Below are 23,497 nucleotides of genomic sequence, written 5' to 3'. Positions count from 1 at the left end.
AATATCAGCAAATGAACCAGGAGTGGCATAAAGGTGAATGCGTCACACTTTGAATTAGATATTGATAATTCCTGTTCTTCTTCAGCAAAATCTTATTCCACGTTTCAAACTTGTTGAAACACTCTAATAATAACCGTTAAATCCAATTATTTACTCATTAGAGTATAGTCTAAAAATTGGTAACAGATGCTGTTGACTAGATACATTTTCTTCAGTGTTTCATTTCGAAGTAAGAGAGGCTATTCGAATGTAGTACTTGTGTAGTTTGCGCAAAACAAAAACGCACAACAAAAAAGCAAATTGACAATGATAACAACGACTATTAATGATTTTATCGAAAAAAAGGCCTTAAACTGAGCGCAAAGAGACCCCAATACACAAAGTCGTTGAACGATTAGCCAAGTTTCTTAAATCTAAATTCTTTAACACATTCTCAAAGTCTTCAAGGACTATTTTCTATTTCAAACTGATTGTACTAATAAATTATGATGGTAAATTAATTGTTTCTAATAAATAAATTTTATTTGCATTAACTCGTATTCAGAGGTTATATCATAAAATATTAATATGGTTATAATCTTTATTCCTTCTAAATGCAAATACACACACACACACATGCACAAACTCATATTCAAGCCAATAACCGAATTCTTTTCAGTTACATTTATTCAAAGATTGGTTAATAAAAGGAAACCATGCCACAAAGTCACGCCTCTAAGTTTGTATGTACTGTTACCATAGCAATATCAGGAATACTTGTTTATTTAAGAACTTTCAACATATTAAGTTGTCAGAACATTCGTATGTATAGCGCTACAGAAAATTTAATACCTTTTTAAAGTTTGTACAGCGGGTTAAAAAAACTCGTATATTAACAGGCACTTCTAAAGTTAACAAGAAGTAAATGAAATGAACATGAATAAGGAGGAAATTCAGCAAACACAGAAATCAGGTTTTCTTGAAAAAGGAAGAAAAATCTTGTGGTTCATCTTTGTATTATCAGCGGTAGTTGGTTTTATTTATCAGAGTTGGGGTTTTGTTGACATCTATCTCGAGTACCAAACTGTTGTAGATGTGCGGGTTAATGCTCACGATAATCTGATTTTTCCCGCCATCACCGTGTGTAACAATAACAGGTAAGTTCAATTCAGCATCCTTCATCCGATAAATAATAGCTTGTTATTTAAAATCTTGTACCTGTAACTTGACCTGTAACTAGATGAAGATCTGGGACTTCCCCTTGAATTAAGTACCAGTTATGTGAGTGGAAACAATTGGAAACAAGTTTCTTGGCACTTTAAGAAAATTTCAGTTGTAAACAAAATTTATCATAGCATTAAATTTATTCCGTCAATTCCATCATAAATATAAAGCGATATTTTAATGTATCTTTTTATATTACATTTTAAAGAATGCGACGAAGTGCATTTTGTAGTATGATGACAACCAATGAACCTTGTGTCTCTAATGGAACAGAATTATTCCACAAGGTAAGAAATATTTCCTTAGACGTTCTGGTTTTTTACTAATCCTGTGTTGTATAAGGTAGCATAAATAAAATACTTACTTCAACCTAAATAAGAGAATCAACTAAATTATCGCTGATTTGAAATATGCTGTGTACTAACATGTGTGGATAATCTATTATTATTTACTTCTGAATGCGAGTTTTTATCGATTATTCTTTTCCTCTATGCAGAATATAAAATCTACGGTTTTTCTTTAAAGGTTGAAAACTACGTTGTTTAATAACAGCAAAGGTAATTTCCAATCACAGCCTACATAATTAACTTCAACGTGTTATCCAAACTCGTGGACGTAATGTAAACTACGTTTTTAGAAAGAAAATACATGAAAATCAGCAGATATAATTTTCGCGAGTTTATTCTTATACAAGGGCATAAGTAATACGAGTTTTAAGTGGACTAAGACATGTTTCAATACTTATTTAATAAATATAAATATTTATGATGTTACATAAGCACCTGAGTATTAAAAATAATGCAAAAGCAACAATTTTTCCCTCAGTTTTATCGAAAAAAGTATAGTAATTCTGAATCATTACTTAAAACAATAAAAATGGTAAGGCTGAGTCTATAGATGCTATCATACCTGTAAAAAAAAGGTAATTCTAAGTTTTTTCTAAACATTATCCTACCAGTAGCCTCCACCCCCCGGTGGCATAGTGGTATGTCTGCGGACTTCTACTGTTACAAATCCTGTGACTGGTACCTGTGGTTGGCAGAGCACAGAGAGCCCTTTGTGCAGCTTTGTGCTTAATAACAAACCACAACTATCTTGCCAGTAAAAACAATAATACTCGGTCATTTCCTAAACATTATTCTACTAGTAAGAATATTAACGCTGATTCATCCTTACACATTATAGTACCAGTAAAAGCTGAGTCATTCTTTACACGTTATAGTACCATTAATACAATACGTTAAGGTAATACTAAGTCATTTCTTATACTGTATCGTACTAGTAGAAACAGTATTGCATAGCCAATCTTTATAGTACCAGAAAAAAAGAGGTAACTCTAAGCTCTTTCTTACACATTATTGTACCAGTAACAATTGTAAGACAGAGTAATTCTTTACACGTTATTGTATTAGTGAGAACTGTTAAGACTGAATCACTCCTTGTGTATTATCATATCAGTACACACCTAAACTCTCAACAGTCTTTTTTAATTGTATCATAAAACGTTTTACTTATTATTTATATGTTACTGAGCAATAGTGGGCTGAAGACTGGCACGTGCAAAATCTCTGTAAGCATGGGAATCTGTTCTGGTAGCTGGGTCATCAAAATGGAGAGTTAATTCACAATTGCCAAGTGGAACCATATACAGTTAGGGAGGAAATATGCGACTGGAAGTAAGTTTACTGACTTGAAAACATTCATGGTGAAGTTATTTACTAAAATATCAATACCAAATTAACTAGCTTTTATTATACAGCCAGTTAAATAGAACATAGCAAAGTTATTTTTTCAAGGAAAAATTTTGTTTTTTCAATAAAGTAAAAGACACATTGTAGTTTGAAACGTACAAGTAAACTAACATAATATCTGAAACTTCAGACAATTCGTAACCAACTTGTGATAATATTTGTAACCATAGCCAAATTATATGGGGCCTAGCATGGTATGATAGCGAGGGCTCTAGCCCTTTCAGCTGCGGGATATTAGAAAAGGACAATAAAATTCATTATGTATCCCAAGAGTTGACGGTAAGTACTGTTTACTCACTGCCTTCCATCTTTTAAAATTACGGGCAGGTAACACAGATGAACCTCAAATATTTTTACATGAAAGCTCAACAAACAAATCTGATAATATATATGTAATACTGAATGCATTATGAAGAATTTTAGCAATTTCATATTTATTGAAAATAATAAAAATGAATCTTTAAAATTCTTATGTTGAAATTTACTCAGCCTAAAAATACCAGTTTATAAATATTTAGTATAAACATATAACTTATAAATTTAAAGTTTAAAAAATTTGTGTTAACAAGGATGATATTATTCTTCCTACGAGGCACGTGAAGATAATTAAATTTAGCGCTTGCAGAAATGCACGAAATAATCCTGTTGTTTTAAGATACATTTGTTTACTGTGGAAGTGTGCTTATACGCTCATGCACTAAGTCATTTATTTTAAGTTGTCTATTTAGAGACGTGATGGAGCTTGAGTCTGCATAACCAAAAGGATTTAAATAATTACTTAATTGAAATCTGCATAACATATATAGTTTGAATATTTTCTTCAAGCAATTCTGCACAACCTATGGGATTTAGATAATTACATCAGGTAATTCCGCATAAGTTATGTAATTTTAAATAAGTATTTCAGCCTTTTCTAGTTTTAAATAAGAATACAACGTGTATCAACTTGAATATAAACACGACTTATATGTTCTTAAAATTAAATGCTTAACTGGAATTTCGTTATTTAACGTGTAATTTCAGCCGATATTGAGACCCGGCATGGCCAACTGGTTAAGACACTCGACTCGTAATCTGAAGGTAAGGGCTTCGAATCCTCGTCACTACAACCATACTTTTCCTTTCAGCCGTGATCAATCCCACTATTCGTTGGTAAAAGAGTTGTCCAAGAGTTGGCGATGAGTGGTGATGATAAAGCTGTCTTCCCTCTAGTCTTACATAAATTAGGGACAACTATCGCAGATAGCTCTCGTGTAGCTTTGCGCGAAATTCAAAACAAATGAACAAATCATTCGATCTTACGTTTTGGTCTTGTTTCACAATGCCTCTGTTTTATTTCATTGATGATGAATTCTGTCGTACATTCCACGACGTGTGTTAATTTGTATTACATAGTTTTTCTTCACATTTGTCTTGTAATCAATCATATTTTATTTTGAAAATTTTTTTCTCTATTATTAGATTTTCAAGACTATCCGACCCCAAGTACTACATGTGTTACACAATCAACGGAGAATGGGAAACTGGAGCATCTAAAAAACCAATCACAAGTCGGATGATCTTAGAAGAGCCTGTAGGTAGGTACTGAATATGAGATATCTCCAGAAAAACAGCGAGTAAGAAGCTCTTAGATTTGTAGAAGAATCTTTTGAGGGGTTTTGACTATGGAAACTAATTATTATAATACAACTAAATTTATTCTCCATATTTTATAAATTTCTAAACAGAAATTTCATTCACTTTGGACGTCGAACCTCGAGAGTATTTGGTGTACGACAGAGATTTGGGAGCGAGAGTTGTTGTCCATGATCCTAATGTCCTACCAGATCCTGAAAGCGAAGGTATCGATTTAAAGGCTGGAACTTCTTATCAGATTGGGATCCAGCAAGTAAGTATTCGAGTTATATTTACTCAATGTCTGTTTTAAAAGTTTTTTTTGTGAGAAATCAAGAATAAATTCGATAATTCGAATAATCGTTTTCTACAAGCGTCATCAATACAAACACCGTTTTTAACAACAAAATTGGAACCTTTTGTTGTGGTTTATTTACTTAACTTAATATATACTTACATATTCGAAATGTGGATTATATCAGGTATTCCAATTTTATTATTCAGCGATTCGTATGTTACAATTTTTTTCAGACTTCAACTGTCATGCTTCCACCTCCATACCAGACGCGTTGTGCACATGCTCAAGAAATCGCCATCAAATTAAATATCACTTATGTGAAAGGAATGTCAAGACAGGTAACTTTCAAAGACGTTTTAAGGTTACAGTACAGTTACAAAAATTACTATATCGTGTATGATGTCATTATCATAGTAGGGTAATATATAATCAAAGTCATCATTCGCGTGTGAATGCAACATGTCTCCACCACGCAGTACCAACACGATCAGTTTTCACAGGTGAAGAAAACCCGTTAAAAACATAAGAAATAAAAAGCTTTCTAATAATTGCTTGAGACTTAAAAGAAGGTATCTTTGTATCACATTTCACGTAATTTCGTTGTTATGCACACATATATATTACGAAAACCATAAATGGTACTTTTCTCTTTGAAAAATTGAGAAAAAGACAAAAATTTTAAAATTGTCTCTCTCTGAGACTTGTAAAAAATTATATTTGTATCAAATCTTATGTAAATTGGGCAAATTATGAGGATTTATTGTAGGAAAAAAATATACTTTTTATGAGTTTGACTGCTAGAATTACTAAAATGGACAAATAGAAAAATTTTGTTTGTCGATGAAAGAAAATTTGTATCTTTCTACCCAACTTCATCTATATTGGTCAAATATGGCCGGATATATGACCAAAACCCCGAAAATTGTGTTTTATTTTAGCTCTGGCTCCCTAAAATGATTAAAAATTGGGAAATCTACAGTATTTTGTATGTCACTATGTTGGGCGAATAAACATTTATATTTGTGCCCATTTTATCTTGAATGCTGTAAAACTGATGACACAGGAGATCAAAACATATTTTACCCGAGTTTTTACATTAAATATATCTTAATATTGATATTTGTTTTAGTTTGATGCATGTAACGTAAGTTGTTAAGTAATACCCACTTGTTTTCTAAATTTGTTTTACGAGAGCACAAGTGTATCTTCGAATATTGTTGAACTTTTGAGAATCTCGCTTTAAAGTATATAAACAGACGCACCGAGAGACAGTAATATAACATTTTTGGTTGCTACAATCAGTACACTATAAACTACGTAAGCTATAATTGTGACAAACGCTTATTAATCAGAGAACTACATATATTTAATCAGGATCGTTTTTAGACTTCGGACATTACAAACTTCAATGGATTATGAGAACATTAGATATTGTTATCGTGAATAACTCACGTGTGAAGAATAAGTGAAATGTACCTATTTATCAACATAGAATTAATTCGTTCTCCATGAATATCGAGAAAAGATTCAATTCCAGACAAGATGAAAGACTCAGTATAGTTTGTTAGTTTGTAAAGCTCTTGTACATAAACTAATATGTGTAATAACTGTTGTTATAAATTATGTTGTTGATTGTATATTAAGAAAGAAAATTATGTGTATAAACCTTGTTGGAAAATATAAATTTGATACGTATTGACACTCACTTAACTTATAAGTTAAAATTTCAAGCTATTTGAAATAGTAATATGTAAAGTACTTAACATAATAAATTGGAAACTCGTTTGAGATAAATTATAATTACTAATATACTTATTTATTATAAACAATATTTATTATAGTTAGTTAAAATGACAAAGTAAACATGATCCGAACTCGAGTAAATCTTTTACAGTATAGCACTGTAAACCTTTTAATGTTTAATAACGTTTCCCCATTAAAAACCAAACGGAAACATAAATACCTGAATTCAACCACATAAATATATATATGTATAAATGTGTATTTCCATAAATTAAATGTACTTTCACAAATACTGTTCTTTAATTGCGTAGAGATAGTTATCTTGTGAATTAAAAGTCAAACTAAACACTGCGTTTGTTCTTCATTTCTAAACTGTTATCAAGCATATAGTCACCAGCTTTTGTACAAAAAATATTCTAACACATAATTGGTAACTTAGTAACAAGAAGCATAAATTTGTATACAATTTTCACGTTCGTGTTTTGATTCTTGTTAACAGTAAATAAAGTACGTACAGAGTAATTTGAAAACAAGAAATGTATATTTGGTAAGAATAACTCCTTTTTGTTATATATAGTTGACATATAATTTGGAAACATTTCTTGTAATATGTAATCTACGTCAATGTTTTCTATCTCCAACTGCAAGGCAATGAATCATTAAGTACTCGGTAAGGAGAAACTAAAGAATATATCCAGGTATAGCTAGTGAGCAGATATGTTTTGACAGTCCACAATCTGACTCCTATACGGAGAGCGTGTAAAACTGATAACTAAACAAAATCTCTTGTCTGGCTCCTGTTATGAGAGTGTGTCTAAACAGTCCGCTACCTCAGAACAAAATCCTTAGTTTAACTTCTTTAAAGAAAGTAGTCTAAACAGTTTGCTCTCTAAAAATAAGATCCTTACTTACAGAGAGTGTATCTAAGTAGTCTGTCACCTCAGGGTCCTTAATTTGACTCTTTTAAGAAAAGAGTGTCCGGTGATTAAGAATAAAAATTCTTAATCTGACTCCTGTAAGGAGAACTTGTGCTCAGACAGCCTGCTATATAAGAAGATATTTGGCTTTATCCCGCTTATGTTGATCCACTAGGTAGGTAACTGTAACGTTAGCAGAAATCTTTGCTTTTCTTTAATCATATTTCATGTTTAACTACGTCCAGCGGATAAAGTCATAATAAAGAAAACATGATCCATACTAGAGTAAATCTTGTGGTTCATGTATGTATCGTAAAAGTTATTTTAAATATCGACTTTTATTTAAAAAACCAAAACACAACTTAAGTACACAGATTTGTTTCTAAAGCTTCATAACATGAGAACTATAAGTGTTTGCAAATACCAGAAATCTACCTTTCTAATTGATTATTGTTCTTGTTGTTTTGTGGATATTTATACAAACCTTCAATTTACAATATTTTGTCTACTTCTAATTCATTATTTTATATCGTCTTTAGAGATGTTTGAAAGAATGTCAAAGACTGTTTCTTCTTGATAGAATGGGCTGTGTCAGTAAATCACTATCGTTTCTTTATCAAGAGCGATGCTGCTCCGCATACTACGACAGCACAGAAGAAGGTAAGATTATTCTATGAGGAAAATCAAAACAAAACATTCATAACGTGTATTATTTCATACATGGTTGATGTATATTATTGATAAAATGTTTATATACAATAAAGTAGTGCAATTAACCCAGTTATTTTATATTTTGCAGCATCACGCAATTGCTTAGGGTTCACTGCAGGGCCTGAGCACTTAGCTTCATTTGTACAGTCTAACAAAATAAAGTTTCCAAAGCGTCTCATACAAACATTAGCGTGTCTACAACAGAAGGTATCAGAAATATCGCATTCCGCAATCAGTCAGCAAAATGTTTTAATGTATTGCTATGTTACTTGCGTCAGTTGTAAAATGTTTGAAATGTTAACCTTTAGTAGTACATTTCAAGTTTCGCTTTTAGAGATCCGCGTGTTTAATACGTGATACTAGGAGTGGTTATTCTTTATGGTATTCCAATCTGTTTAAGAGCTTTCAATTTTCTTTTTATACAGAAATGCATTTGTATTTTATTCATTTGTAAACAGAGATTTTTTCAAAAAGAGACTGAGTTAAAAGTCATTGCCATTAAATTTTATTAAATTTACCATTATTTCATGGTAAAATGTTTGAATGCAACGTTAAAAGCATATTTCTTGTTAAAAGGAATATATTAAAATTATTTTATTAGGTGATAAGATGGTGATAATTGCAATTTCACCAAACTTAATGCATTTAAGTGTGAGAACTATTTGTGTTATACCATAATCCAAGATATTAATGAAATACAGCTTCAAACTTTAACACATATTTATTAAAACTTTTGATAATCTTATAAACAAAATTCCTACACCATTCTGTTTATCAGACCTTATATTTCTTATTTTGTTTATAATCAGATATCATATTTCTTATTTTGTTTATAATCAGATATCATATTTCTTATTTTGTTTATAATTAGGCATTATATTTCTATTTTATTGGTAATTAGAAATCATCTTGTCGATTTTCTATTTTTTTAAGTACAATGTCACACAATAGGTTATCCGCACTTTGCCCGCAATAAACGCTCCCCCGCTAATACAGAGGTAAGTCTACGGATTTATAACACTAAAATCAGGAGTTCGATTCCCCTTGGTGGGCTCAGCAGATAGCCTCATGTGGCTTTTCTATAAAAAAAAACATACACACACCCACAACAAGTTTCAAAATACAATTTTTAGAGTTATAAGCCTTCAGAATTGCCACTGGACCGCCAGGATCCCAATTTTGTGTCAGTTATTTATTTTTTCCCTTTTTGTTTTGCAAATAGAGGATATTTTTTCTATTTTGGTCGTTTGGTTTTATAAAGGAAAATCAAAAACAAAATGAGAAAAACTTATTTTTGCCCGCCATATGTATATTATCGAAACTTCTCTCTCTTACCATTGAAAGTTTCTTTTTTATATTTCAAAATATTCTTTTTTATTTTGTGTTTTAATGCAATTAGCCCACTGTGAAGCTTTGCGTTCATTAAACAAATTGAATTAAGTGGAGTACTTTTTTTTATTAATTGTTGTATTTAATTCAGTTTTTTCCAGCAATTTTACAAAACAAACTAAAAAAAGGGGGTAATTTATGTCATACTTATATCTGTAACACGCAAAATATACTGCTCAGCATAGATTAACGACGTCCGGAGAGCAACATCTAATTATAAGAACGTTCTAAACGAGTGTTTGGACACGTCACCTAATGAGCAATCAGAAAGTAAGTCTAAAGAAACAAAACCTTGCTGTAGTGGTAGGTATAAATATCTTCTCTGATTTAAGTACAGGAGACCAGTCAAGAAACAACTTCTTATCAACTCAATGAAGAAAAAACGGTATCAATGGGGTCTAAAATACAAGAACTGGACGCAAGAACAATGAAGGAAGGTGTTATTCAGTGACGAGACTCATTTCTTCGTACAGGGTCAAAGAAGTCTGCATGTTCACAGATCTCCAGGTGAGAAACTTCGAGAATCTCACATCAATCAGTTCGTAAAACATCCCTTGAATAAGATGTTTTTCGGCTTTTTCAGCTGCTGTGGCGTCGGAGGCTTACATATCTTAGGAAGTATGATGTGAGGACCACAGTACATCGAAGTTTTGTAGAGAAGTGTCGTTTCAGTATTGAAAAAGAGATTTCCAGATGGATCTGACATTTTTCAGCAAGATCTGGCTCCGTGCCACACATCGAAACTTGTGAAGAATTTTGTGACTACAACGCGAATAAAGGTGCTGGACTGGTCTGGAAACTCTCCGGACTTAAATCCTATTGAAAATCTTTGTGCGATTTGTAAAGAAAGACTTCGGGGAAAGGTGTGTGTTTTCTTTCAGCAAAGCCACATGGGCTATCTGCTGAGCCTACCAAGGGGAATCGACCACTGATTTTAGCGTTGTAATTCCGGAGACATACCGCTGTACTTGTGGGGATCATTGGGGAAAAGACTGTACTACGAAAGATAAGCTAATTGAGGCCATAATTGAGGTGTGGTACCGCGATCCAAAAATTAGTAAAGATTGCAGTCAACTCGTGGACTAGATGCCAAAGCGGATTAATGATTTTCTGAAAAATAAAGGCGGTCATATCATGTATTAATTTGTTAGTAATTTTTGGATTCTCAGAAATAAAACTAAAAAAAAAAAGGAAAAAATCGTAATTTTCCGTCTTGTTTTAATTAATTTGCACAAGGGCGTACGTTGTAGTTGATATGATACATTTTACCAACGGTTTGTTACAAAGTTTGACAATATTGTCCCCAGTTTACTATCTATATCACTAACATTGTCTTATTTATGTACTTCACTTTACAGTGTTTTCCAAATTATCAGGTCTGATCAATTAAATGGCACCTGGCAAGAGAATTAAAATGAAAAATATATGTATTTGTTCATCTATTTTATTATTATTAATTTGTTATATTACTATGCATGTAATATTTTCGACAAAATATATTAAGACCATGTAGTATTCAATACTCATTTTCCTTTACTGAATCATTAACTTTTATAAAAAATGTTTTATTAGAAATTCTTATTTTTTTCTGTTCAAAAGACTTATATATACTGAAAGCTTCTCAAATTTCGTGAAGATACATAAATCGTATCGTATCGTACAATGTATCGGTAAAATTTATTACAGCTTGACGATGTGATAGTCGTATCGTATTGCTGTATCGTTACATTTTTAATAACTATACAGTAAAATTGTACATTGTTGTTAGGTCAGGACATTAATCTATATAAATGTAAGGCACTGCCTATTGTCTGTTGTGTATCTATGTAACTATTTTACAGGCTGTGAGGCCCGGGATGGCCAAGCGTTTTAAGGCGTTCGACTCGTACTCTGAGGGTCGCAGGTTTGCATCCCCGTCGCGCCAAACATGCTCGCCCTCCCAGCCATGATGGTCAGTCCCACTATTCGTTGGTAAAAGAGTAGCCCAAGAGTGGGCGGTAGGTGGTGATGACTAGCTGCCTTTCCTCTAGTCTTACACTACTAAATTAGGGACGGCTAGCACAGATAGCCCTCAAGTAGCTTTGTGCGAATTTCAAAAAACAAACAAACACAGGGTGTGGATGGATCTTCCCAAATTTGGTATGGAGGTCTATTAAGTCCATGAGTAGAAAAAAACATGCTTGCGGTTCGTGTTTTGCAGTTTTCATGGACGTTTTTGCGCTTTTTCACACTTTCATACAAGGAAAGCAACTATTCCATTTCTAAGATAACTTTTCATTAAGCGTGAAGTTACATAACTTCCATCCAGGGAACTGATACTTCAGCTAATTATTATCATAATAGATATTTTTTCATTTGCTGAGAGCCAATACAGTTAAAGATTAATGCTTTTAAATTAGGTTAGAGCCAAATCAGTGAAAATGAACACTTGAAAATAATACCAGTGTATCAATAACTTATAGCTATAATTACTTTTTATCACTATCTTTTATATTTGACAACACTCAACTATATAGTATATGATTTGTAGATAAAGAAAACATGACAAAAGCAGAAAGGGAAGCAATGAAGCATTGTTATGACATCTGCAGTGTTCCATGCATGTAAGTAGTTATATTTTTAAATGTTACTTCATCTGTTCTTTTGCATTGTTGCTATTTGTACATTTTACAATTTCGCAACGTCACAATGTTCACGTGTTGAAGCTAATCTTGTATCTTACCTTTACCTAATGTAACGATAATTTTATCGAAACTGATCTTATTTCTACAGTTTTGTAATGTAATGATATTTGTATCGAAGATTATCTTATTTCTACAGTTTTGTAACGCAACAATAGGCAAACTGAGTTTGATCGTATTTCTGAAGTTGTGGTCAAGTTTATTTGGCTATATTTGACATCTGTGATTTAATCTTATAGTAATGAAACTAGATTTGAATAGAATGAATTAAGTGATTTCAATAAAACAAACGTAAAGGAGGAAGAAATAAAACATAGTCCTAACGAAACGTTTTGATTATGAATAAACCCAGTGCTTGGCTGTTTTTACTTCTTCAAGGATTTCTCGGTTGTTCCTACCTGGTTGTTTTTCACCTGGTGTATTAAAATGTGTTGTTACTGATTTTAAGATCGTTTAATGAAAAGTACGCGGCGTTAGATGGAACTTCCGTTTTCGTGTCGACTACAGTTCTATGTTTATATTTCATTGTTTTCATATTCTTGCTTTTTCTGTAATCTCGTGCTTGATAACCTTGAATAGAACTACAGTAACAAGCGTTTTCCATTAAAATAAGCTAGAAAGTATGCTGTTTTTTTGCATTACTTTTTTGTAACAGATAGAGTTTTACTTCAATCGTATTACTGATTTATGTACATTTATTGTGTATGAAAATTTGCGTTAAGTGTGCCATATCTACTTGCAGTCAAATTTGTGTGCCCAGTTAGACATGTAAAACATACTCATCTAGGTTATTTTTTCTAACCCTTTCCATTAACGGAAACTACTAAATCTAATATTTGTTACTATTTTGACTGTCGTAGCTAGTCCACGAGAGAATTATTTCACAAAACTAATTGTTATAACTAAGTTATTCTTAGAATTATTCCAAGACCTAGCTTTTACAGTTGTGTCACCTATTGTGAGCGAAACAATTACAAGGATTTATTGCCAGGTGAGGAACAATACTATGATCGATTATTATTCTATTGTTTGGTTGGTGACAAAGGTGACTTTTGGATTTTGCTCAGTTCTGCAAATGTGTACTGCAGGCTCTACAGTAGCCTTTCAGTCATAGTTACGGCTTGTTGTATCACATTTACTCTCAATTAGGACACTAAGAGTGAGGATGTGCTTTCATGAATTGCTGTGACATTCCGTCCACTCTTTTTCATATCTTACTTGGGTAGCGCTGTATCTTGAAATATAAAACATTGTGAAGAACGTATTCTAAGAAAGTATGTCTACTCTGCTAGTAAATATATGTGCGAACAAATAAAGACAAAAATATTTGATGAAGCGAAGAACTGTAAGCATTTCCTTTGAAGTAGAGAACTCAACATAAGCGACGCTTATTCTTCACCATTGTGTACCACAAATAGTTTTATAACCAAGTTCTCTTTTCTTTTGGTAAAAGTTACATATGAGAAGGTAAACGGCTGAATTTATCTTTCCATTTGTGCACAAATGTACACAAAACAACTTTTTTATGTTTCGGAATATATCACATATTTTAGCTAAATAAATTTCAAGTCTGAAACTGACATTATTTTAGTAAGATTTCCCTAAACATAGTATACACGACTAAAAGTGAAGCGTTCTCGAGAATATTTGTAACAGTATGATTAGCTATGTAAATTTTATAGTTCATACTACAGTTACCTGTCCAATTCTATTTATCATGATCCGCAAAATGGAAAACTATTGGGGGTATTCTGAGGACTATATGAGCAATTTGGTCACCATCTTAAAAGCTAACTGTTAGAAACCAACGGTATATATTTTGTCGTCAGAACCTATACAGTTATTTATACCTTCGTATTTTGAAAGGGAAACTAATTTCAAACAGCTATATGTTTGTTTTTAGCCAAATGTTGTAAACTGCTCAGCTTTTAACCTGACTGGAGCCCATTTTCAAAATGGTGGTTCTTTCTTTGAACAGTAACGTTTGTTTCCACAGGATGAACGTTGTGCCACTCTTCTAGAATAATACAGACATAATGTTGAAAGTATCCTTTAAGAACTGGCTAATAGATTTAAACCACTCCAACAAGTCCTTCCTCATTTTAAGAATCAGAGTAATCTCAAACAAAGACCTATTTCCTTACCAGACTTGATTTTACTTAGAAAAAGAGAACGTGTTGAATGTGGCTTCTCAGATTTTGATGCATATAAATGTACATATCTTCCTGGTTCCTTGCAACCGAACAGTTTGTACTTGTTAACTCATTAATTGTATCGTATACTGACAGCTGTAGTGAAAGGAAGAGTATTCCTTGTGATGTCTAAAAATTCTGCAATAATATGCCTATCTTTCTTGATGAGGTTCGTGACGTTCTTTGATGCTCCAGGGCAGCGTTTCTCAAAGTGTGGTGCGACATCCCCTGGTGGGACCCCGAGACCCTTTATGGGGTACGCGAGGTCAAAACTATTTTCATAATATAATTCCTTCAATGAAACCTTTTTATATGTTTTGAACCGAGTGAGAGACTGAGAGTGAAAAAGGCAAATAACGTCTTAGTACGTTTTGAGTTTTTGAGAAGGAAGGTTGTGTCTCAAGTTCTTATATTTCGTTCTCTGTTTTTGCCTATATGAGGGATATTATTCTATATCAAACTTTTATTGAATTTATTTGGGATTTAAATGAATTTTAATCTGTATGGTCGATAAATTTGGACTTTTTTCTATTCTAGAAATAAATACGTATAAAAATTATACTAAAGCTTGAATAAATTGAAATCTAACATTCTAATAAAAAAATTTGGAAGGAGAGATATAAGTGCAGAGAGGAATCAGACAGCAAACAATTGTTTAATCGTTTGAGAAGGGTCGGCATGGCCAAGTGTGTTAAGGCGTGCGACTCGTAATCTGAGGGTCGCGGGTTCGGAATTCCCGTCGCACCAAACACGCTCGCCCTTTCAGCCGTGGAGCGTTATATGTGACGATCAATCCCACTATTCGTTGGTAAAAGAGTAACCCAAGAGTTGGCGGTGGGTGGTGATGACTAGCTGCCTTCCCTCTAGTCTTACACTGCTTAATTAGGGACGGCTAGCACAGATAGCCCTCGAGTAGCTTTGTGCGAATTTCTAAAACAAACAAACAAACAATCGTTTGAGAAGTAAGTGCACTTTGTTGTCTTATTATTCAATAATATTTAAAAAAAAAATTTGAAACTTTTCTAAATTTTATCTAAAACTTTCATTATTTTATAATTTAACTATATTTTATCCTAAAATAAAAGAAATCTATTTTCGAATATTTTTCTTATATTTAAGAATGGTATCGTTGGCTTAAAAAAGTGAGATTGGAAGACTAGTTTTCTCAACCCACAGCTGTACCGTCTACGTCCAAAGTTGCTGAAAAGATGAAACTCACATATCAGAGAGTTCTTGGCCCGACTGGGCCAAGTGTGTTAAGGCCATGTAATCCGATGTTCGCGGGTTCGAATCCTGGTCGCACCAAACATGCTCGCCCTTTCAGCCGTGTGGGCGTTATAATGTGACTATCAATCCATTGGGCGAAACTGTAAATGAGAAGTGAAAACATGACGAAAGCTATCTTTCCCTCGACTTCATAGATGTCAGTGAGTTACCTTATTGTGTCTTATGCAACAGAATATTTTCAAATAGTATTATGGTACCAGCTAAGTTGCGGCGTCATTTAGAGACCAGTCATTCAGAGTTTAAAGAAAAAGGAAGTGAATATTTTAAACGTAGACTTGAGCAGCTCTTTAAAAGCCAAAACTTATTTGTTCCAGCTTTTCAAACTAGAAATGAAAAAGCCACTGAAGCATCTTACAGGGCAAGTAATCGTGCTGCATTGGCTGGAGAAGTGCACAAAATAGCCTTGTACACTTGACATTGTTGAAAGCTGGATGAAAAGTCACTAACGAAAGACATGGCAGTGCCACTTTCAAGCGATACAGTAATTCGTCGAATTAATGATTTACTTGCAAACATGAAGACTGAGTTAATATCTCGTTTGCAGAATTGTACTTTTGCCTTACAAATGGACGAATCTACAGTCATGGCTGGACTTTCTATTTTGCTTGCATTCTTCCGGTATCCGCACCAACTAACCATCGAAGAAGACCTTTTATGTATATTCCTGCCAACAAACACGACTGGTGCTGAAATATTCAATGCGTTGAATAACGTTTTTGAATTTCATGGTTCATTTTGACATTTACACTGATGGTGCAAAAGCAATAGTGGGTAAGCTGTTGGCGCCTTAGCCCGAATCAAAGCAGTGGCACCAAACTGTACTAGCAATCATTGTTGTTGTTGTTTTTGGAATTTCGCACAAAGCTACTTGAGGGCTATCTGTGCTAGCCGTCCCTAATTTAGCAGTGTAAGACTAGAGGGAAGGCACCTAGTCATCACCACCCACCGCCAACTCTTGGGCTACTCTTTTACCAACGAATAGTGGGATTGACCGTCACATTATAACGCCCACACGGCTGGGAGGGCGAGCATGTTTGGCACGACTCGGGCGCGAACCCGCGACCCTCAGATTACGAAGCGCACGCCTTAACGCGCTAAGCCATGCCAGGCCCTACTAGCAATCATTGTATTCTTTAACGCCACGCACCTGTAATAAAAAAAAAAAAGTCAGTTTCACTTAAGAATGTTCTTGATGAAGCAGTAATAAATATTAACTTTATTAAATCTTGAGTACACTTCTTTTTAATATTTTGTGTGACGAAATGGGAAGTTTGCATAAAGCATTACTGCTGCATACCGAAGTGCGATTGCTGTCTCTGGGAATAGCACTTGTGCGATTGTTTGAATTGCGAGCTCAACTAGCCGCTTTTTTCATAGAACACCATTTTTACCTGAAAGAATGACTGACAGTCAAACTATGGTTATTCCGGCTTGGGTATTTGGCAGACATTTTCTCGAAAATGAAGAAAGTGAGTCTGTCACTTCAAGGAAAACAACTGACAGTATTTGTTACCAAAGGTAAAATTCAAGCCTTTAAGTGAAAATTAGAATTTTGGACAACTTGTATCCGCCACCTGAGAGTTTCCCAGAACTTAAAGACTTTTTTGACGAGATCGGTGGTGATATTAACGAATGTGATTTTTTGATGTTGTGTAATGAAATTTGTCAACATTTGGAATATCTGCATAACTCAGTGAACCAATATTTTCCAAATGACCAATGTATGGTGTTACAAAATCATACATGGGTAAAAGATCCATTTAAAGTGCAGGATAGACCAATGGATTTTAATGTAACAGAGTACGAGAGGTTGGTTGATATGGTTTCAGATTCCACATTGCAACTAACCTTTGAGAAACTACCACTTGTTGAGTTCTGGTGTAGTATCAAAGAAGAATATCAAAATTATCTAAAAGAGCTGTTAAAATACTCCTCCTTTTTCCAACTACATACCTGTATGAGGCCGGATATTCTTTATATGCTTCAACCAAAATAACATATCGCAACAGATTGAATGCAGAAGCAGATACAAGAATCCAGCTCTCTTCTATTAAGCCAGACATTAAAGAAATTTGCGAAAGTGTAAAACAATGTCATTCTTCTCACTAAAATTTTTTTTGTTTTGTAAAATATATTTATTTTCATAAAAAAGTATGTTATTTTTAACATGTAATGGGTTTATTATTGTTATTTTTAAATGAATTAATAAATATTTAAAAATTTTCTGTTTTAATTTCTAATACGGTAAATATCGGTAGATATAACCTACATATACAAAAGTTCTTTGGGGATCCTAAATAAGTTTTAGGAATGTAAAGGGCTCCTGAGACCAGAAAGTTTGAGAATCTAGGGGATGATACTGACCTACTATACCGCAACAGATTACCAGCTATATAAAAGAAACAAACAGCAGAAATGCGATAAAAAGAGCATAATATGTGTAAAAAAACATGCTGAAAACTAGAGTAAATCGAAAACTTGCCTCTATGACAACAATTGGTTATAGCACTAAAACTATCATTATAACTTAATCTATATTATTTAACGCTATAGTCAAGTAGCTTTCATAATAATAGTGAGCCTGAGATGATCACAACATTTAGCTGATTGGTGAGTTACTGGCTGTTAGAATTGAAAAATAGTGTGGAAACCATGGAATTTCATGAAGAGCAATAGCAATTTATTAGGATGCAAAACATTTTCGTCTATGAAGTGAATAAACAACTTACAATGTAATACTTGATCGAATGTTTACAATCTAAAACGTTATTATTTGTCGATTACATTTTTATTTAAACCAATCATTGCAATTTTACATTTCATGATAATTCTATTCATATGACTCACCTATCAGTATTACAAGATTTAATAGAAATACCCAACACTAAATATAAACAATGTTTACATATTTGTATTTTTTTTTTTTTTACATGGTGAATAGGAAAACTTCTTATGAACTCTCTGTGGTGACCTCAGCTTTGAAGAAGGAATTTTATCCAGTAAGTTGAAACCATTTAACATGCACAGATGTGTAATCACCTCTTTCATCACTTAGATATAAAGTGTACTCACATTGCTTCTCATACAATTTCAGTGTACTTCTATAACCAACTTATGTAACTTTATAATCAACTCAGCCATATTCTCTCTTCCTCTCTTTGAGTTTCACTGGTGTAGTCAGCATGCCACTCTCTTTCTTTGAGTGCCATCTTACTTCTTTCCCAAGATACTACAGATATAAATAACCTTGCCTCTCTTTCTAGGATTTATCTGTTTTACCTATATAATTCTCTCACATACCCCATCTCTTTCCTTAACTGTTGTCCATATAATAATTTTCCTATACTCCTTTGTATGTAGATATTGTCTACGTAATGTCATCTTTTATCTCTCTCATTGTAGGTGTTATCCATATAATACCACACCTCTCTCCTACGGTGTTACAGATCTAGTTAACACAGCTCTCTCTGGGTCTTATCTAGTTAATGACCTCGCAACTTTCTCTCTCTCTCTGGAATCTTATCATTCATTAATCCGACTTCTATCTCTGGATATTGTTCACTAATCACCTGATATATTTATCTATTTGTATGTGTATGTTTTAAAATAATTAATCACTGTCCTCCCTCTTTCTCCGAGACTTACCTATGTAACCACCATAATTTCTTCATCAGGTTTTGATCATGTAATTACCTCATATGTTGGACTCTCGTTCTAGGATTGACCCATTTAATCCCCATTTTATCATGTAATTGCCTCCACTATTCTTTATTTATAAATTGATTTTATACTTCAAAAGTAACTTCGTAGTGCTACATATATAAAAACGCAATTGAACAAGTCATAAAGTCGTAATAAACAATATTTCGGATGTTGCTTACAATAATTAAAAGTTTGTTACATGACCAATGTGTGGAAAAAGAAAAAGTCAACACATAAAAATAAATGTGGTTAATATACATACCATGCGTGTCATACATTGTGCATGCGGAATGCTTTGCAAGTCAAAAAACGCATACACACCTCTCTTATATAAAAAGGTGTGCTTTTAGTATAATATTTTTCAAAACAAATTAAAACTTTATTTAGACAATTTATCTGGATTTGGTGTAGCACCATACTCGTCATATAACAGAAGCTATAGGGCTTCAAACTCTTCGACTGTCTACAAATAGTATGAAGCAAATGAGCATTGACAGAACAATAGGGTACTTCCACTGTACTGTATCCAGAACTCTGAAACGTCATTGGACTACAAGAAACCTTGTTCCAGAAAAGTCTATAAGTAGGTGTCGAGAAAATACTGCCAACATGGTTACTTTATGATCACGTTAACATACAAGGTCGAAAGAGGTCACGACAGAAATGAGATGAACACTTTAATTCCACCGTAACAAAAAGAAGAATGAATAAGAGACTCATCAAGCATGGTTATTGTACAAGAATGGCTACCTGCAAACCAATATTAATCAGAATTTATTCCGTCATTGGACAAGACAGCATGCCAGCTTACATATTTTCGGAAAAGTCCTGTTTCCGGTTTGTTAATGTTGCTGTAAAAATTTGTATTCATGATTCACCTGGAGAACAGAAGAGGGAAACTGTCTTTTCCACTGGAAGCACATAGAAGGTAGTGCAGTACATGTGTGGGCAGTTAATCATCGTGGTGGAAAAATTGCTTTTTATATTCTTACCAGAAAAATGTAAATGACGCTCCTATAGACATCACATGGAGGTATTATTTCTGCCATATGCTAGAACAAGAATTGCCAATAACTTTATGTTATTTGTATAATGTATAATGAATACCACTTTCCACAGTGCTCCTATTATACAGGATTATCTCGACCAGGAGGAAGTTGCGAGGATTTCATGACCTGAAAAGTCTCCAGATGTAATCCCACTAAGAACCGTTTGGCAGAAATGAGCCAGAAAATTTCTAACCATGACCCTAAACCAGCTACAGTAGCTAAGTTACAGTACCTTTTGGTGACAAGATGAGATGAAATCACGGCGGACTACATCAATAACTTCATCGACAGCATGCCATTTCGTCTTTTGTAAGTTATTAAAAAACGAGGAAGACCAACCAAGAATTGAATGACTAAGATGAACTGATATAAGGTGACATGCGCTACTTGTAATAATTTGATGTTGTATTTTGTCATTATATTTGTTTTGGTAAGGTTTTGTTTGATATGTGAAATAATTATTTACGCATCTATCTACAGGTGTCTGATAAAATTGTTTGCCGTCCTGTTAAATGGTTCTTAGTAGACGTCTATAGAATCTGTGTCATTATACAAACTACATATGTGGATGTTTAATATAAGTCAATTTTTAGAGTGACTGTGCTAAATATATTTTTATTCTATATCAATATCAATAATCTTATATGTTACGAGATATTCAAATATTCATTTCAATTCTATACAGTTGTTACCAGTGTAATAAGTACCTCTTTCTCCCTCTATTATCACCTAACATTTTTCTCTATGTCAAACCTACGCAAGTATATGATTTCTTTTCGCTTTATGTATTACATATCTAATCACTAACTACTCAACCTCTTTATCTTTAAATATGTTATTACTTCAACTTCCCCACCCACCCCTCTCTCTCTAGGTGCTATGCTTCTGTCATCTTGCCTCTCTCTGTTTTTCTCAATGTGTTATACACATTTTAATCTTTCATGTTTTCTTATATCTTACCCATGGCATCAACTCGCTTCTCAGGTTGTTATCCATGAAGATGCCTCACGAATCTATCTATACTTTACACAATTAATAATTCAATCATTTTTAACTTTAAGTTTTACCTATGTTAACTTTACTTCTATCTCTAAGTATTACTAATGACGTCATATTTTATTGTTTGTTTGTTTTGAATTTCACGCAAAGCTACTCGAGGGCTATCTGCGCTAACCTCACCTATTTAATTCTCTCACCCATGACTTTACTTATTATTAATTGTTACTAATGCTTTGCTCTTCCTCTCACTGTAGTTTATGTGTGTAAACACTTCTTACGTGTATGACCCATGTAACCACAATGTTTATCTTCCTCTGGGTACTACCTATATCATCAACTATCCTTTTCTTTTCTCTTGATATTATGTATGTGATAAGTTATATTTTCTCCCTCTTACTGGCTTACTAAGGTAATTATTTTTCATCTGTTCAAAGATGTTACGTATTTAATTCTTAACAAACGTGCCTCAAGGAATTTTGCATGTAATTTTTATGTGTATAATCAACTCGCCTTTCTTCCTAAATTTACCCATGTACTGCTTGTTACTCTATCCCTATGGGCTATCAGTGTCACCATTTCTCTTTTTTTCTCATATAATCACATTAGCTCTTTTTTTTTCTTTCTCTTTGGATGTCACCTGTATAATTTCTCGGCGCTCTATTTATACCTTTTGGTGATAGCTATGTGATCACATATTTCTCTTGGTGGTACCCATGTAACCATGCAAATTCTGTCTCTACAGTTTACCGTCTAATCACCTGTTTTTTTCTTCAAATGTTACCTATATAGTTGCCTTATTACTGTTACTCTCTTTCTTTGAATGTTAATCTTGTAATTAATCCATCTCTCTTTTCCCGCTACCTCTTACTTTTGTGATCACCCTACGTCTCTCTCTTCATATCTCTCACTCTGTATGTAATCATCCCAACTTTCTTTCGAGGCGTTACACATTTAGTCACCTCATTTTTCATTTCAGTTTACCCGTGTAATTACCTTACCTCCTCTCTAGTTGTTACCCACGTAATCACTTCATCTCTATGTAATCATGTTCTATTTGTCTCTCTTTCTTTCAGTGATCTACGTTTTGTTGTGCCTTTCTAGTTTACACATACGTAATCGACTTGTTATTCCTCTCTCTCTAGATGCTACTCATATGATCAGTTCGCCTTTATTTATATATATATATAGAACTTGAAACTGGTAACTGAACTTGTACTCCTTTTTTTCCCTCTTCCACCCTTTCTACAAGCCAAACCAATTCCTCCTCTTCTTCTCTCTCGGTTTTGCAGCTATAATCGATTCATCTCTCTTCCTAAGTTCTATAAACGTCATAACTTTGCTTTGTTCTCTTACTCTCTCTCATTTTGCCAGCGTATTCTGATTTCTTTCTTCTGGTTCTTGTTTTTCATTCTTTAACATTTAACATATTTACTATTTGTCCACCTGTTTGTGAAGATTTAGAAAGTGCAATGTACTTGTTTCTATCTCTCTCTACTTTCCAAATTTCATATTCTCGGTTCTTTATCTTTACAACTGTAATGTACTTTCTCTTTTCTTTATCTAGTTATTGCAAAAGTGAGCAATTTGTCTTTGATTCAAATGTTCTTATTAATAAGAATACGTTCACTACTGGAGTCGTCTCATTGAGTTGCATCCTCAGAATATTAATTAAATCTGCCTATTTACATAAATATTGTTTCACAGTTTCTTTGGCATTAATCATAAATGAACTACGGTGTATTTCTTCTATGTCTCATTTACTGAGAATATAAATACGTGTAGTGGATTTATTACTGGACATCGAATTTACATGTTCGTTTTTAATATGCTTTTGGCCACCTCTGGTGTATCATCTAATATACCCTGAACTTCATTTGTGGCATTTCAGTTCCTACAAACTATTAGGTGTTTTCAAATATGATATTTTATTTTTGAGTCCGAAAAAATTTGTAAACTACTTG

General features: G+C 33.3%; 1 protein-coding gene across 16 annotated transcripts in view; it reads left to right on the top strand.

Moving 5' to 3' along the window:
- The window catches only part of LOC143230363 (degenerin-like protein unc-105), a 98,856-nt gene that overhangs the window by 60,073 nt on the left and 15,286 nt on the right, over positions 1-23,497 (top strand). For 7 of the 16 annotated variants that reach the window (XM_076463811.1, XM_076463813.1, XM_076463810.1 and 4 more), the window contains 9 exons: positions 879-1,136; positions 1,412-1,490; positions 2,743-2,879; positions 4,416-4,531; positions 4,682-4,842; positions 5,100-5,204; positions 8,066-8,186; positions 12,157-12,229; positions 18,728-18,785. In XM_076463811.1, coding sequence (XP_076319926.1) covers positions 4,447-4,531; positions 4,682-4,842; positions 5,100-5,204; positions 8,066-8,186; positions 12,157-12,229; positions 18,728-18,785 — 603 coding nt within the window. In that variant the 5' untranslated portion in view covers positions 879-1,136; positions 1,412-1,490; positions 2,743-2,879; positions 4,416-4,446. The remainder of the gene's footprint in view (positions 1-878; positions 1,137-1,411; positions 1,491-2,742; positions 2,880-4,415; positions 4,532-4,681; positions 4,843-5,099; positions 5,205-8,065; positions 8,187-12,156; positions 12,230-18,727; positions 18,786-23,497) is intronic. The other 9 variants (XM_076463817.1, XM_076463818.1, XM_076463816.1 and 6 more) reach the window with 3 other exon arrangements.

This window comes from Tachypleus tridentatus, chromosome 10 (assembly GCF_004210375.1).
Source record: "Tachypleus tridentatus isolate NWPU-2018 chromosome 10, ASM421037v1, whole genome shotgun sequence".
NCBI classification, from domain to species: Eukaryota; Metazoa; Arthropoda; class Merostomata; order Xiphosura; family Limulidae; genus Tachypleus; species Tachypleus tridentatus.
This window is presented reverse-complemented; position numbering and strand designations above follow the sequence as displayed.